This window comes from Cupressus sempervirens, chromosome 8 (assembly GCF_028749045.1).
Source record: "Cupressus sempervirens isolate cs-2001-9-10 chromosome 8, ASM2874904v1, whole genome shotgun sequence".
Classification (NCBI taxonomy): domain Eukaryota; kingdom Viridiplantae; phylum Streptophyta; class Pinopsida; order Cupressales; family Cupressaceae; genus Cupressus; species Cupressus sempervirens.
Genome location: NC_143125.1, coordinates 840815406 through 840830336, shown reverse-complemented (window position 1 = coordinate 840830336; position 14931 = coordinate 840815406). Strand labels below are relative to the sequence as shown.

Here is a 14931-nt window from a genome sequence, read left to right as displayed (position 1 = left end):
TATTTTTGGTGGCGGAGAAGAGTACATCGTTATCAGCAAAGGCAACATTCAGATTGAGTATGCTAGGAGGAATCTGATTTTCCTCAATGTGTACTACGTTCCACATATGCAACTAAATATACTCTCACTCAATCAATTACTACAACATTCTCCACAATTGGATGTCACTTTCAATTCATGTCAGTGTACCATCACTAATAGGGCAACTCAGTCAATTGTTGCAGTGTGTCTTAAGGATCATGATCTTTCTAGCCTTACTGATTCTGGTGATTCTCGGAACTTAGCTATGGCTACTCAGCAGTCTTTTGTTAGCACACTTTGGCATCAGCGATATGGGCACTTAAATGTGCATTATCTCTCTCAGTTTGCTCAGGAAGAGCTTGTCCTCGGTTTGTCAAAGATTCAGACTCAGCAGCTTGGAGTTTGTGATGCATGCCAAGTTGAGAAGAAACATTGCACATCTTTCACCAATGGCGATTCATGGTGAGCTTCTCAAGTACTTCAACTTGTTCATGCCAATATCTGCAGCCTTATGGCCACTCCTTTTGTTCTTGGGTCCAGTTATTTTTTGTTGCTTGTTGATGATTTCAATAGAAAAAATATGGGCATATTTTCTTAAATAGTAATCAGATGCATTTCCTATATTTCCGAAGTTCAAACCTTTAGATTAAAAAGAGTCTTGGAAATCTATTATTTCTCTTAGGTCAGACAATGGAGGGGGAAGGGGAATTTTGTTCTAATGAATTCTCTAGCTTCTTGGATACTCATGGCATCAAACGCCAATTAACCACACCACAACAAAACAGTGTTGTCAAATGTTGGAACAGAACAATCACCGAGATGGCTTGATCCATGCTCAAACACAGACATGTTCTGAAGAAATTATGAGCAGAAGCAGTTAACACTTCAATTTATCTTTTCAATCAATCACCCATAGTAGCGGTCAAAGGTAAGACTTTGGAAGAGGCCTGGTCAGGTTGCAAGCCCAGAATCAGTCACTTGAAGGTTTTTGGCTCCCTTGCTATTGTTTGGATCCTTGATACGTCACGCAACAAGTTGGATGCCAAGAGTCATAAACTTATGCTTGTTGGATACAGTAGTCTTCACAAACCCTACAGCTTGATTGACACTAAGACATCTTATCTCCTATACAATCATGATGTAGTCTTTGATGAGCAATGAGGACCATTCATGATTGTTTCTCATGTTCCTGATCCAGCAGACCAGCCTATGAAGACTCATGAGTTGGGAGTTAGGCTTCCATTAGGTCCACCTTATGGGAAGGCCTTAGTAGCTCCAATTATACCTGTAATCCCTGCATAGACACCTCCAGCTTCTCCTGCAAGATCACCTTGATTTGTAGATGCTTCTCGTGAGTTTGATCTAGATTCTTCTGATGAGAAACCTGATCACCAAGCATCTCCTGATACTAATGTTGGTCATTCTCCTCTGTGGCCCAAGTGGTGGGCTAAGACACTTGATGATCTTCATGATGATGAGCTCATTGTTGGAAGAACTGCTCGGAAAAAGAGCAAACCTACACAGTCTGTTAACTTTGTTCTCAAACCTACAGAGTCTGTTAACTTTTCTCTCATGGCCAACATTCATAGTGTGTTTGAGCCTCAAACATATTTTGAGGCTAAAGGAATTCCAGAGTGGGAACGGGCCACGACATTTGAGCACCAGAGCCTGTTGAAGAATAACACTTGGGTCCTTTCTGATCTTCCACCAAGGAAGAAACCAATTGGCTCCAAATGGGTTTACAAAATCGAATACAAATCTGATGGTACTTTGGATGACTACAAAGTTCGTTTAGTTGCAAAAGGCTTTTCTCAGCATCAAGGCATTGATTATGAGGAGACATTTGCTCCTGATGCAAAGATGAGCACAATCAGATTAGTCCTAGCCATGGCAACATAGTTTGGCTAGAAGGTCCATCAAATGGACATCAAGAGTGCTTTCTTGAATGGCGATCTCAATGAAGAGGTCTACATGATGCAACCTCTTGGTTTCAAAGTTGCTAGTAAAGACCATCAGGTTCTCAAATTGGTGAAAGCTCTCTGTGGCTTGAAGCAAGCCCCTAGGGCATGATACATAAAAATTTATAAGTACCTCAGTGATCAAGGCTTCCAAAGAAGTTCTTCAAACTCAAATTTGTACATTAAGACTACTAACAGTGACATCATCCTTCTGGGTATTTATGTGGATGATTTGATCATCACGGGCGGTTCGGCATCTTTGATTTAGCGAATCAAACAGAATTTATGCCAGTCTTTTGATATGACGGATCTTGGGCTCATGAATTATTACCTAGGTGTAGAGGTTTGGCAACAGTCTTCTGCTATATTCATCTCTCAATCCAAATATATTCATAAGTATTTTGCCAGCTGTACAGCTACAGCCAAGACCACCGTCCATTCCCTAGCTGGACATCAGCTTCAGCAGCAGTTTACAGTGAAGGAAATTCAGATCCCTAGGTATGCATCAACAATTTGGGAGTTGGCAATGAAGATAAAGAACAAAAGGTCAACCAAGTCACTGTATTGCTGTCCATAATTGGAAAGATCTGAACATGCGTTGTATGGTCAAATTAATAATCACTGAAATTAATAAAAAACAGATTTTCATTTCCTTCGATGCAAAGTGTTGCTGTTAGTTTTTATTTCAATATTTTTGTCATCTATTCAAGTTTGCATTTCTTGACCAAAAAAATAAGTAAAACACACAAGAAAAGAAGACATTTCCTCCTAAACACTGGTCAAAAACAATCCAAACAAAAAAAAAATCAGGAATTTGTCTTGGAAATCAGTTTGGGATTTTTTAAGTTTTATATTCATCATCTCAATTACATATTCAATATTTGGTAAATTTCATTTATCTGCTTGAAATACCTAGCCAGACAAAACAAACAATAAGGAAGAGCATGTAAACAATGACAAACTGGTACTTGATGTATTTTTCTAAGTCAAACTACTTAGACTAATACATTTGGAGAAATTATAAATATAATTTCCAAAATAATCGTAGCAGAAATCTAAAACTTCATCCATTACATCCAGCTAATGATCCTTACTATAAACACAAATTGTAATGTTCCTGTCACAAATTATATGAAAGCCTACATAAAATCATAAAACGCAAAACAATTGACATTGGATTGTCTTATAATGGTTCCAAGTCCTTATAAATATAATGGTATTAAATATTTCACACAAACACAAACAAGCATCCTATTCTAAGCCATAATTCACCTAAACTATGATATGATGCAAGTAATACCAGATTCTAAACTATACAGAGCTATATAAGATTTATATGCAGCAGCTGTTACACTTTTGTGTGACTATGAAATATAGCATGTATAAATACACATACCTGCGTACATCTAGTGCCACAAATGGAATCAGCCTTTCTGATAGAAGCTGTGCTATGATCTGTAACATTATTTGGTCATATTTTTTTGTTGATAAAAAAAAAAATAACAGATGAAAGAGCAGAAATGAGAGGTACCCATAGTCAAAGCTCCAATCAATGAAATCCAACTAAAGAAAAAAAGAATAGATCTTACCTGCCCAACACGACCAAATCCACATATGATTATATGATCTTGCAAATCATCTGTCTGGAAGTAAATTATGTGTTCACTCAGTACTTTAAAGTGCCAACTGTTGTTCATAGTCACATCCAATCTATGCACATATTTCTTTATTTTAACAGCTCAATTGATATTATATTTCTTTTACAGATTTTCAGTTTAAAATAAGGTTTATTTTAACCACTCTGAATAACTCCGTGTTTAAGATGATTTTCTCTGAAATAAACAACGGATTCATTTATCCACAAAAAGTGTATTTCATAGATATATGAATATTCTAAAGAACTAGAAACAATCAATTTAATTGAAGGTGCTTTATATCATGAGAGGTTTTGAAACTTGCAAACATTCATATAAATTGCATGATTTTGAAGACAGATACACAAGAGTCTTCAACGAAAACAGCTATGGTATACACAAAAATTATGAGCTTTCTAAAACATAACACAGTAGGTACACATTAGTAATATCAAGACATTCAGAAATGAACAGACGTGCTGTCAAACAACTTTATAGGCTATGTGGTGCCCCAAAGTTTCATGGGGAGATGCTCATCATACATGATTCTAAATGTTCAAGGTAGCAGCCTTTAAAATGTAAAAGAGTATACATGTACTACAACCTCAATGAAACACAAAATTTATAAATTAATTTATAGAACTCTGTCAAACCAATGTTTAAAGAAAGAACTCACTAGATATACAGCTAACATTAATTTCAAAATTATGAAAAAAATGTCAAATTTAATAAAACAATGAGTTAAACTAATTCTTTATTTGGAAAAACCTTCAGACTCTCAGCTATAGTAACTCAAAAGCCATTTCATGCAAAGAGGTAAGAAAAAAAAAGGTTGGATAGGCATGTAGAAAAAATTAAATAAAATATAAAACGACACACTCATCATACATATTTTTAATCAGAACCAAAGGGATCATTTCATAAACAAGTCCACATTTCCTTGCTACTATTAACAAAAGTCAAAATAATTTTGTCCACAGTGAAATTGTTTGGTGGAAGGAGGCAAAAGCCCAAAATAATAGAAAGTTCTGGGAACTCAAAGAAAGCTGACTCAGTTCTCTCCTCTGTTGCCAATTGCCAGAAAGGTGAAGGTCTGCCAGAGCTGTACAGCAATATTTTCATATGAACAATAGTCCTGCCCAATCAAAGTCTTTGTGTTTCCAAGGACAGATGTCATGCAAGGTTCACATTGCAATAGAATATTCTATTGAGTGATAGGTATTATTGCAGAGAAACACATACATAAAATCTAATTGGCTGTTGGGATGAATCTCACATCTTTCCAAACTTAACTCATTTAGAAGAACCTTCAAATTCTCAGCTATAATAAATTATAATTCAAAAGTCATTTCATGCAAAGAGATTTAAAAAATGCTGGAATATGCTCCTAGAAATAATTAAACAAAAATTATAGCTACACTCAACATACATACTTTTACTCATAACTATAAGAGTCATTTCAAAAATGAGTCCACATTTCCATGTTGCTACTTAAACTAGTCAAAATCATTTAGTCAGCAGTAGAATTCTTTCATGGAAAAAGGAAGCAAAAACCACGAATAATAGATAAAGTTCTGGGAACCCATAAAAAGTTAACTCAGTTCTCTCCTTGGTTGCTAATTACAAGAAAGGTGAAGGTCGGCCTCAGCTGTACGACAATACTTTCATATAAACAATAGTCATGCTTGATCAATAATGTTAAAAAATTATGTATTTCCAAAACAGATGTCATGCAATGTCCAGATTGCAATAGATTGTTGTATAGAGCAGATACACTAACATATAATCCAATTGGCCATTGGGATGAATCTCACACCTTTGCAAATTTTTGCACTGCCTAAATAATTAGTGTTTAGAAAAAAAGGGAAAAAGAGAGAAAACTAACCCAGACACAATTATAAATGGCATACCTCACTCTCAGCTGGTAACAGACTCCGTACATCATGTTGCTCAAAACGAGATGCAATCAACTGACCGCCAGCTGCAAGCCATGGTGTAATGGCCATTGACAAACCCACCACCAAAAATAGTAATGATGATAATTGTGGACTCATTATACCCTGTAGTCATAAAATGGAGCAAAGAAGACATTGAATTATAAGCAATTGGATTAAACCATTCAATACACAATCTAAAATATACTATGTTTTAAATTTCTATTTCATTTCACTTTCCCTAAGCTGTATTCGAGAATTTTAATAAGGCCTGAAATTCAACTGAAGCAGCAGTCTAAAGATCAATTACACCACTCTTGAACTATAGCAGACAAAATCATTTTTTATAGATGTATAAGTTGCGGATATTATTGCCCTAAATTAAAAGAAATCCAAAGCCAAAGCATACAGAAGAAGAGAATATCTGCATTCAACTATAATCAACTATTATTTTCAGATTAGCATCTGGCTCTCAGACTTGAGGAGGATGGAACAACTATTGAAAGCAAAGGATAATGGACAACAGTGTAACAAACTAGGATGGATCAGAAATATTTTAAGAGACTTTGGGAACGGAAAACATGTAAAACCAACTTCTCTATAAGAAACAGAGATTGCACAAACAATGAAGAAAATTTGTCTTCAAATTGCATTATGCAGTAAGAGCAGAGGTTGTATTTTTCTTCCAAAGTGTGCAATTTCGTAAAATGTGCTTTGGTTAGCATAGTTACAAGATGTGTTTCATGGGCTTCCAAGCACTGAAAAATCAAGGCAAGACAAGTAACCTCTGTGCAATGTCAGAGACATCATCAAATTATTAGCATTCTAAAACATAGAAAACTCTCATGACAATTAAGTAATACAAAGGTACAACACCAGTGCATATAGCTTAGAAAATAGAATCCATATTCGACATTAAGTAGGTGTTTTTATAGCTATGGTGTGTGTGGATATAGCTCAACAATAATCATAGAATATAAATGGAACTCTATAAACAAATGTAATGTTCCCTTTTTCTAGGACATTATAATTTTGTGTGGCCAGCTCACTTCGCCTAGGTTTCGGGGGCGAAAAGGTTCTTTACGAGGTTCAGTTCGAGATTTGGCCTAGACATTTCCAGTTCCAGACCCATCAGAGCAATTTTGGCAAGTTGTCTAGATGCTTACTATTTTTATTAAGTAATTAGAGCTCAGTATTTTCGGTACCTCAATGCTGGGTTGGAAGCGTCTCGCCAAGAGCTTTCCAACGAGCTATTGCACATGCTTATCGGAGTTCGTTTGGGTAGTTATTTTAATGCCTGATGACTATATGGTTTACTGACTAAGTGACTATTAAAGTTCATTTAACTTGTCACTTTATTTTAAAAGGTACTATGTTCACTTAAGTGACTAAAGGACAAAAAAGGTGCTTTATCCCACATTGCTTGAATGAGCGTGCATCACATTGGGAAAAAGTAATCAAGGTACAACAAGCTCCATATGAGAGGAGATGAAGATTATAATATTCAAAACAAATATTAATCTGGGAGCTGGAAACAATTGCTGGTTATTTCTTCGAGGACCCAAACGCTTGAAGAAGCTTTGGAGGTTGGATGCAAACCTAGCCTTCTTACAAGTTTTATCTACATTTGCCAATCTGACTATTTTTAATGTTTGTAAGATTGGATCATTTGGATATTTGCATGTTATTGTATTGCTGTTGTAAAATATAGTAACGCATTTGATGGTTATCTGAGTTAACTCCTGGTTTATAAATGCACTTTCTAAACATTGAAAGAATAAACTAGCTTTTCTGAGTTTTATTGTATGTAAATCTGCTGATTAGAAATCGATTTAAATTCTGAAATTTATATTGGATATTGGTTTATTGTTCGGATTTAAATCTGCAAGTATATATCTCGAGTTTTTGGTATAATATCCAGAAGGGGATATTACAACTAAGTACAACAGTGCCAAATATTTCCAATCTATTAACATAAAGATTCAAAAAAATTGAGAAGAAACTAATAAACAATTTGGGGAAAAACCAGTGACATCACAATGGAATTGTCATAATTCAATGTGTGTGATCAATATTTCTTGCTTTTTTTTGAGTAACTGCCGCTTTGCTGCTTCAAGGTCAGGTTTAATCAGATGATTCTTTAATGTAGGTTTTTGACTAGTTCGTAATTGAATCATTTTTGGGACAATCAATTTTCATAAGAAAACATTTTTGATGACCGTATTTCTCTCATGTAACAACATGTCCAGGTTCTTAGATCAAATGGACACCATTTTTCTGTGATTTGTGATAAAGCTCATATAACATTGAACGACTGTGAACTCAACAACCCTTTTGCATTGTATATGAAAATGACACACACCTGATTCACAGCTTCACCAAATGCCACAAATGCAAATTCTCCTCCTGGTGCCAACAGCAGACCAACTCGAATAGCAGCAATAGTTGATATTCCAAAGAAGCGCCCTACTAAAGCAACCAAAACAGTCTTCCCACCAATTAGTAGGCTCAAAGTTCCCAAGATGGCTGGAAACTTTGCAACCAGCAACTTAGGATCTATTGACATTCCAACCTGCAAATAGAAGAAATTGACAGAAAATTTGCAACCAAATATCAGGAGAGGAAAAAGAAAAAATAACATATTCCCAACATAGCTTTCTTCCAGAAGATGGCAAAAGCACGAAACATCTCAAAACTAAACCAGTTTCCTTTCACATAATTAAACATTGAACAAATAAACTAATAAGAGTAAAGCTATTTTGCCCATATATACAAGTATACATTGATTACATGTGTATTTAAAACTAAAAGTAAAACAACAAATGTTAATTTTTTCCTGAATATTATAAAGTCCATGGCACCAAAACAAATATCAAAACTGAAAATATAACTGTATGGCTCAGAAAAGTCTTCATCAATCGTCCCATGTCCAACAACACGATACGGGTATCTAAGATGACTCCTAGATGATGTTGCAGCCATGATATGTACTTGTGCCTCATTGACGCAAAGCCCAACATCCAAGGGGTCTCCTTGTGCTCTTACCTCCTTCCTTGTGGTGTGCTAGGGGCAGCACCCCTATGGAAGTCAAGGAGAAGCATCCCTTGCAAGGGTCTAGGGAAAGCACACCCAATAGGTTTGAGAGGCAGCAACCACCATGCCCAAATGAATACCTTCAAACCCCATGGAATTTCATGGCACATGTAAGAGCTCCTGGGGGTTCTAACTCCCAACTAGTACTTTCACTCAGCACATTTACTCAAACAGTTGGAAAACATGCAATGCTCTGATACCACTTTAAAAAAAACGTTGGACTGTACCTCCTGAAAACTCAATTTTGACCCCTTGACATTTCACTAAACAATTGGCATGCAATCCTCAAATACTAATTTCTGAATGTATATGTGTTCCTTTGTTTGTATTTTAATGGTTTTGTAATTCCAAGCATAAAACAATGCGTGAATTTGAATTACAACAACAAATTACGATGCAAAAATTCCTTTGGTACTTATATTTCATTTATTAAATATATTAACAGTTTATATGCAGCTATATTCATTCAATTGTAAGACCATGGAACCTGGAGCTGCAAGCATGCACAATTTGACGTCCAATTATCTTAATCGCTGCTGCTGGAAAACCTTCCACATGATGCTGGGGTTTGAGGATAATGGACGAAGACACTCAAATGCCAAATCATGCCTTCCAAACTACTGAATCGTAGCCCATAATTAATATCATTTCTTCCACAAAATTGGTGTCCCAAATAATCTATGGCAGCGACCAAGTATTCCAACACAGCCTCTGTACTGTTGCTGCGACCTATTAATTACAATACAGCCCAGACTTTGCAAGGTTTGAAGATGTATTAGATGGATTCTCTGCATTAAATCACACCCTTATTTGCAGTTATGCACCTTCATCTGGCAGCGATCTGCATTCATTAATCTTTCTCCAACCTGCAAAAACCTCTTCCTGAGTTTAAACGCTGAAACTCTCCCCTGATTTGATCACAAATTATACACAACCATAACCTCTGTATGAGGTTATCACTCACACAATTCACTGGAAATTGTGTAACCAATTCAAAATGCATAAAAATCTGAGAATTATCAATTCTTAGACCTTAGAATCCTGAAACCGTTGGCTCGGTATTCAATACACAAATCACAAAATCCACAATTCACAAAATGCACAGTAGAATGAATTCATAGCAAATCAACCTTGAATTTCAGGCTTACACTCACACATAACTTAAAAATATGACTTTGCTTTCCAATGTATTTTCTTTTGATGCTTGAAATATGATATTAAATTATGTTTCCCTCCAAGACTTAGGTGCTATTATCAACTTAAATACATAAACTTTTAATGAAGAAAGCATTTAATAATAAGCTCACTTAATTATTAATTAAGCATCACTTAATTAATAATCATTAATGAGATCAAAAGTTTATTAACTCCTCTGGATGAACAACTCATAATGCAGATACTCACTGTGCATCTCTAACGCCTAAATACCCTACTCAAAATAGCAACTGGCTAGAAATGACTTACAATAAATACTAAGTCTCACAAACTGAGATAATTGACGAATGAGTCAATCACAGTGCAAACCATGAATCTAGGTACCTTGCCAAATGCAGCCACTCCCTAAATATCTGTTGAGTCAAGGATACCAAATCTCAACACTGTCGCAGACCTGTTCAGGCGCTCTGCTGAAGATAGGAATCATGAATTCTCTGACATAAACACTTACAATGAATAGCAAGCGTGCCAAACTGAACCAAATGAAGAGCAAATCCTGAACAAGTTTGCACTACAGAATGGAAAGAGCCTCCTGTTCTGCCAACTGGGAACCCTCTAACCATCTGACTTAGCCTACGAGGGCCAATGATAGGCTAATCCAAACAAACTTTGATGCTCGCAAAAATAAAGATATTACAACACATGCCATTTAAATAATTATTTGAAAATCCATGTCATAAACAAAACAAGCATTGAAATGTTACAAGTATGTTTTCAAAAAGTAACTGAAATGTAAGATTAACACTTTACATTTCTTTTATTATCTTTTCTAGCTTATTTCCCCAATTCTGGCTTAGTCTGGCCTGCAAGGCACTTTGGCTTCAATGAGTCAAAAGACTCAGCAAGTCCCTAGGACTCACTTGGGACCTGAGTCTCAAATCCTTGGGGCTCATTTAGCATATCTCGCACTGAGACTCGCCAAGTCTAGGCAAGTCCAAGCAAGTCCTATGGCTGTAACTATGTTTGAAAGAACAACCTTGTCGACTATGCTCAAGCAAACATGGTATAGCCGATCCCTCGGCAACTCTATGGTCAACACAGAGTACCTGTAAAAATGCCACCGAATACCTAGAAAAAATTTGTATGCAATCAGTCATATAAACCCCAAAAGCTACGAATCCAAATATCATAAAAATTCTCATATTTTCAAAAATGTAAAGATTCTGCAACTTCTTTTGAATCAGACTTCTATTTCCTTACTTGAATGCTGATAATGGTCTTCTAAGTTCTGAATATTGATGAAGTTTACACTTATAATTCTGATCTGAGAATTATATATATCTGCAAGTAGAACAGTATGATATTTTCTTGAGGAAATAGCCTTAAATGTGAAATGTTTGAAGAACACTTAATTTCTTTGATTCCGATACAAGAAGGAATAGTCGACTTTGATCTGATATTAAGAATATCTCTGCACTATCAATTACTGAATAATGATGCTTGGAGGAGCAGACTGAATTATGTTTGTGTGTCCTTCAAAACTGCATCACTTTCGAAGTATCTAGACTAGTAGACATGACCCTTAAAGACCATGTCCCTTCCCTTAATCGGTTTGTTAACTCTTCCTAAAGCCGGCGATATGCAAACTAATCTAAAATTAATTAGTGACTAACACATTGTGTTAGTTTCACTTATTTAATATCACAACTACTCTGTAAAGTTGCCGCCTAGAAGGGAGAGGAGGGAACACATACAAAAGGCCATTCGTAGATACTTAGGACTTAGAAGATTAAGTGCGGTCTGCACTTTCAGACCTGGTGATTATCAGGTTATTAAATTTAACAAAAAACACCATTTTCAAACTTTTTGAAAATACTAGCAATTCTTGTGTGAAATAACACCAACCATTCATGATGGATCTCTCACTAGTTAAACCAGTAATTTGATGAAGGTTTCCCCATAGATCAAAATATTGCTATTGGCAACTTATTGCTGAGGGCAAAAAAAAGATATCCAGAAATATCAGAGATAAGTTGGAAACTTCTCAAGAAAATATCAAGAACTTAAAATCTGTTTTTCCGGTCAAGATCTTATTTTTTCAATCCTGATGGAACCTTCTTTCTCCTCTTTGCCCTTTCTCTCCTCTCTAAATCTGATTTTCCAATCAAAAAAAGCGGTTTACCCTTGTCTAGGTCATCCCTCCCTATAACAAGCTTGCAGCTGATAAGATTGCTATTTATCATGATAAAACAAAAAAATGTCGCCAATATTTTACCAAATTCTGTGTGATATTTTGAAAATTCTCTACGATAACTTATACGCAATAAGTTGACTCTCATTCTCAGGAGCCAAAAAATGTCGCCATAAGTAGGACTTATCACAGATATATCTCCAATATTTTGAACTGTGCTTTAAATAACTTTTTGTTCATTTTGGGGCTACTCTTAAAATAATACAAATGAGAGCCAAAATTCCCTTTATATAGAATTGGAGGAAAAAACAATTAAAAAATTTCAAATTTTTTCATTATCGTCAAAAGACCTTTTTACAATTTAAGATTAACTCATGTCTCGCCCACTTTTCCCCAAGGAATCCAATTAAGGCGACATTACATCACTTTATAAAGATTAAAACACTAAAGTAAATAATATAACATTAACTTTAAAAGTTTAGTTTAATAATTTAAATAATCCTGAACACATTGTAGGTAGCACAAAGAAGGCACCAAAACTAAAGTGGATTATGCCATCAAGTAGTTATTGCTTAAAACGATGTCGGGTGCTATCTGGAGACGTAATAGAAATAGTCAAGTCTCCAAAAACCATGGAGAACAACCTAAAAGCAAGGCCGAAAATACTAAAAGGAGCATCACACGGAAGAACCACAACTGATCACCACACAACTATCAAAAGCCAAAAAAAACTAATATCGAGCTCTCCAACATTGCATTCTTGAGGTAGTACATTTACTTTGGATCCTTTGGCAATAACTCTACCTATGAGATACTTCCCAAGGATTTCTACATGTACGACTACATATTAATTCACCAAGTTCATGGTCAACAACATAGGATCTATTACATAGTCACCATGTACTAGAGGCTCTCCTTCACTAAGTTCATGGACAACAGCATAGGATCTATCACATAGTCAACATGTACTAGGGGCTCTGTTATCATATTTGCATTCTTCTCATGGATTATCTTTTATTCTCTTACTATTGCAATCCATAAGTTTGGAAAGCTTAGCAATATATCAACCATCTTGACTAGTATGATGGGTTCATGTACCTAAATTGCAATATTTCTATCCAATCCCAACCTTGTGGAAGTGTGTGCTCATTCATTGGAGCACCATCATTCCCTTGATATAACTTGTACTATGTTTTATCTACCTTAACAAAATCTACCTCTTGTATGAGGATCTCGGTATACTCTTCTTTTATTTGTGCTCAAGTATCAGCCAATACTTCATTGCTGTGCCCTGCACCATGAATAGCATACAGTAGATACTTGGAGGGGGAGGGGGTTGTTGAAACAATATTTTAAGCTTTTAAAACCATGTAACCACATGAAGCATAAAGAGAGAAAACTTGAAGAAGCAAACACCGAATTTCACGTGGAAAACCCTTTTGGTTAAAAAACCACAGGATGCGATAGCTTTCATTAACACAATGGGCACTAACATGAATTACGTAAGTGAGCATCAACTTACAAAGAGCACCAGCTCTCCTCGAAGCACCAACTCTAATCAGCTAAGGCACCAACCTTAGTTTGAGCACCAACTCAATTTCAAAACTCAATAAAACCATTCAAAGTACAAAACACATTAGACACCGTGCCAAAATTACACAACTATCTAAATACTTGTTCCCACAAGAAGAGATCATAATCCAAATGGTTCTGCTCCCAAACATGCTTTCTCCCAACCTGGATTGTGAGATTGACATCAAGGGAAAACTTTTTTTTTCAATACACTCACACCGATATATTTATACAAACATACAAGGTAAAGTGTACTTGATTAATTTATCAGCACATGATGCTTATAAAATTCAATAGCATATTTCTGATGAAAACAAACCTTAAAATGCGTAATAGAAAAGTAGCCTTACTGTCATAAAAAAGAGCCCCAGAAGAAGGCCACGATATGGAGCAATGTCTGATTCCACCTGCAAAGAAAACTCAGTTTCTGCAAGAAGCAAACCAGCTAAAAAAGCTCCCAAAGCCATAGAAAGTCCAGCCTGTTCATGTGACAGCCATAAGATAAGATTCAGATACTACTAACATGCATTTGTTGTTAATCAAAACCTTTTTATTAATAACAAATGTATGAAAAGATAAGAACACATACCCTCGCAGTCAGAACACTTGTACCAAGAACAACTAGCAGTGTGTTTGCAGAAAATATCTCTGCATTTTGATTTTCTGCAATCTGCTTGTATATGGGACGTAGCAGCTGAATTTCATAGAATGATCAAAAATTAGATCAAACTCAATAGGTTCCAAATTGTAAAACAGAATAAAACCCAAATTGTTTATATCACTACAATGTAATATGGAACTAGATTTCCACAGAACACAAATTTAACATTATAGAAAATAGCCCAGTATCACAAGACTCGTCGAATACCTGGCAGCCTCACCAAGTCCCAAGGTGAGGCAAGCCAAATGAGGCTTACATACTTGGCAGCAAGTTTCTATCAGCTTACCAGGACTCACAAGTCAGACTCAGCCAACCAAAAACACTTTAAAGAAATAAAAACCAATAACTGACCACCCAAAATGTGAAAATTCAAAAAGAAAAAGACAATAAAACAAAAGAGACCTAACTTGCAGCCAACAACAAAGACAAGATCAGACCGCAGACAGCAAGAAGAAGAAATTGTAGCAAAACATTACCAAAAGATTTGTCCAGCAAACAGTGACCAAAGTGCTCATGTACAAATTAATAACAGCCCAGCATTCATTTGGAGAAGCTCATGGCCCCTTTGGAGCACCTTTTCTTAGTTTTCTCTTTATTCATTTGCCATACCATTCTTCATTTTCTTGTGCTCTTTCCCTTCTGAATTCATGTAATAGGATACATAGTTGTAGATATTTTTCTAGAATTGTAATGTATCCTGAACAATCTCTGC

The 14931-nt window shown here is 35.7% G+C and overlaps 1 protein-coding gene across 2 annotated transcripts in view; it reads right to left on the bottom strand.

Moving 5' to 3' along the window:
- LOC149545039 (K(+) efflux antiporter 2, chloroplastic-like) overlaps window positions 1–14931 on the bottom strand; it is a 188746-nt gene that overhangs the window by 70305 nt on the left and 103510 nt on the right. For both annotated transcript variants that reach the window (XM_089795540.1, XM_089795539.1), the window contains 6 exons: window positions 14148–14252; window positions 13909–14037; window positions 7910–8119; window positions 5524–5673; window positions 3569–3622; window positions 3376–3434 (listed from right to left, as the gene is read on the bottom strand). In XM_089795540.1, coding sequence (XP_089651666.1) covers window positions 3376–3434; window positions 3569–3622; window positions 5524–5673; window positions 7910–8119; window positions 13909–14037; window positions 14148–14252 — 707 coding nt within the window. The remainder of the gene's footprint in view (window positions 1–3375; window positions 3435–3568; window positions 3623–5523; window positions 5674–7909; window positions 8120–13908; window positions 14038–14147; window positions 14253–14931) is intronic.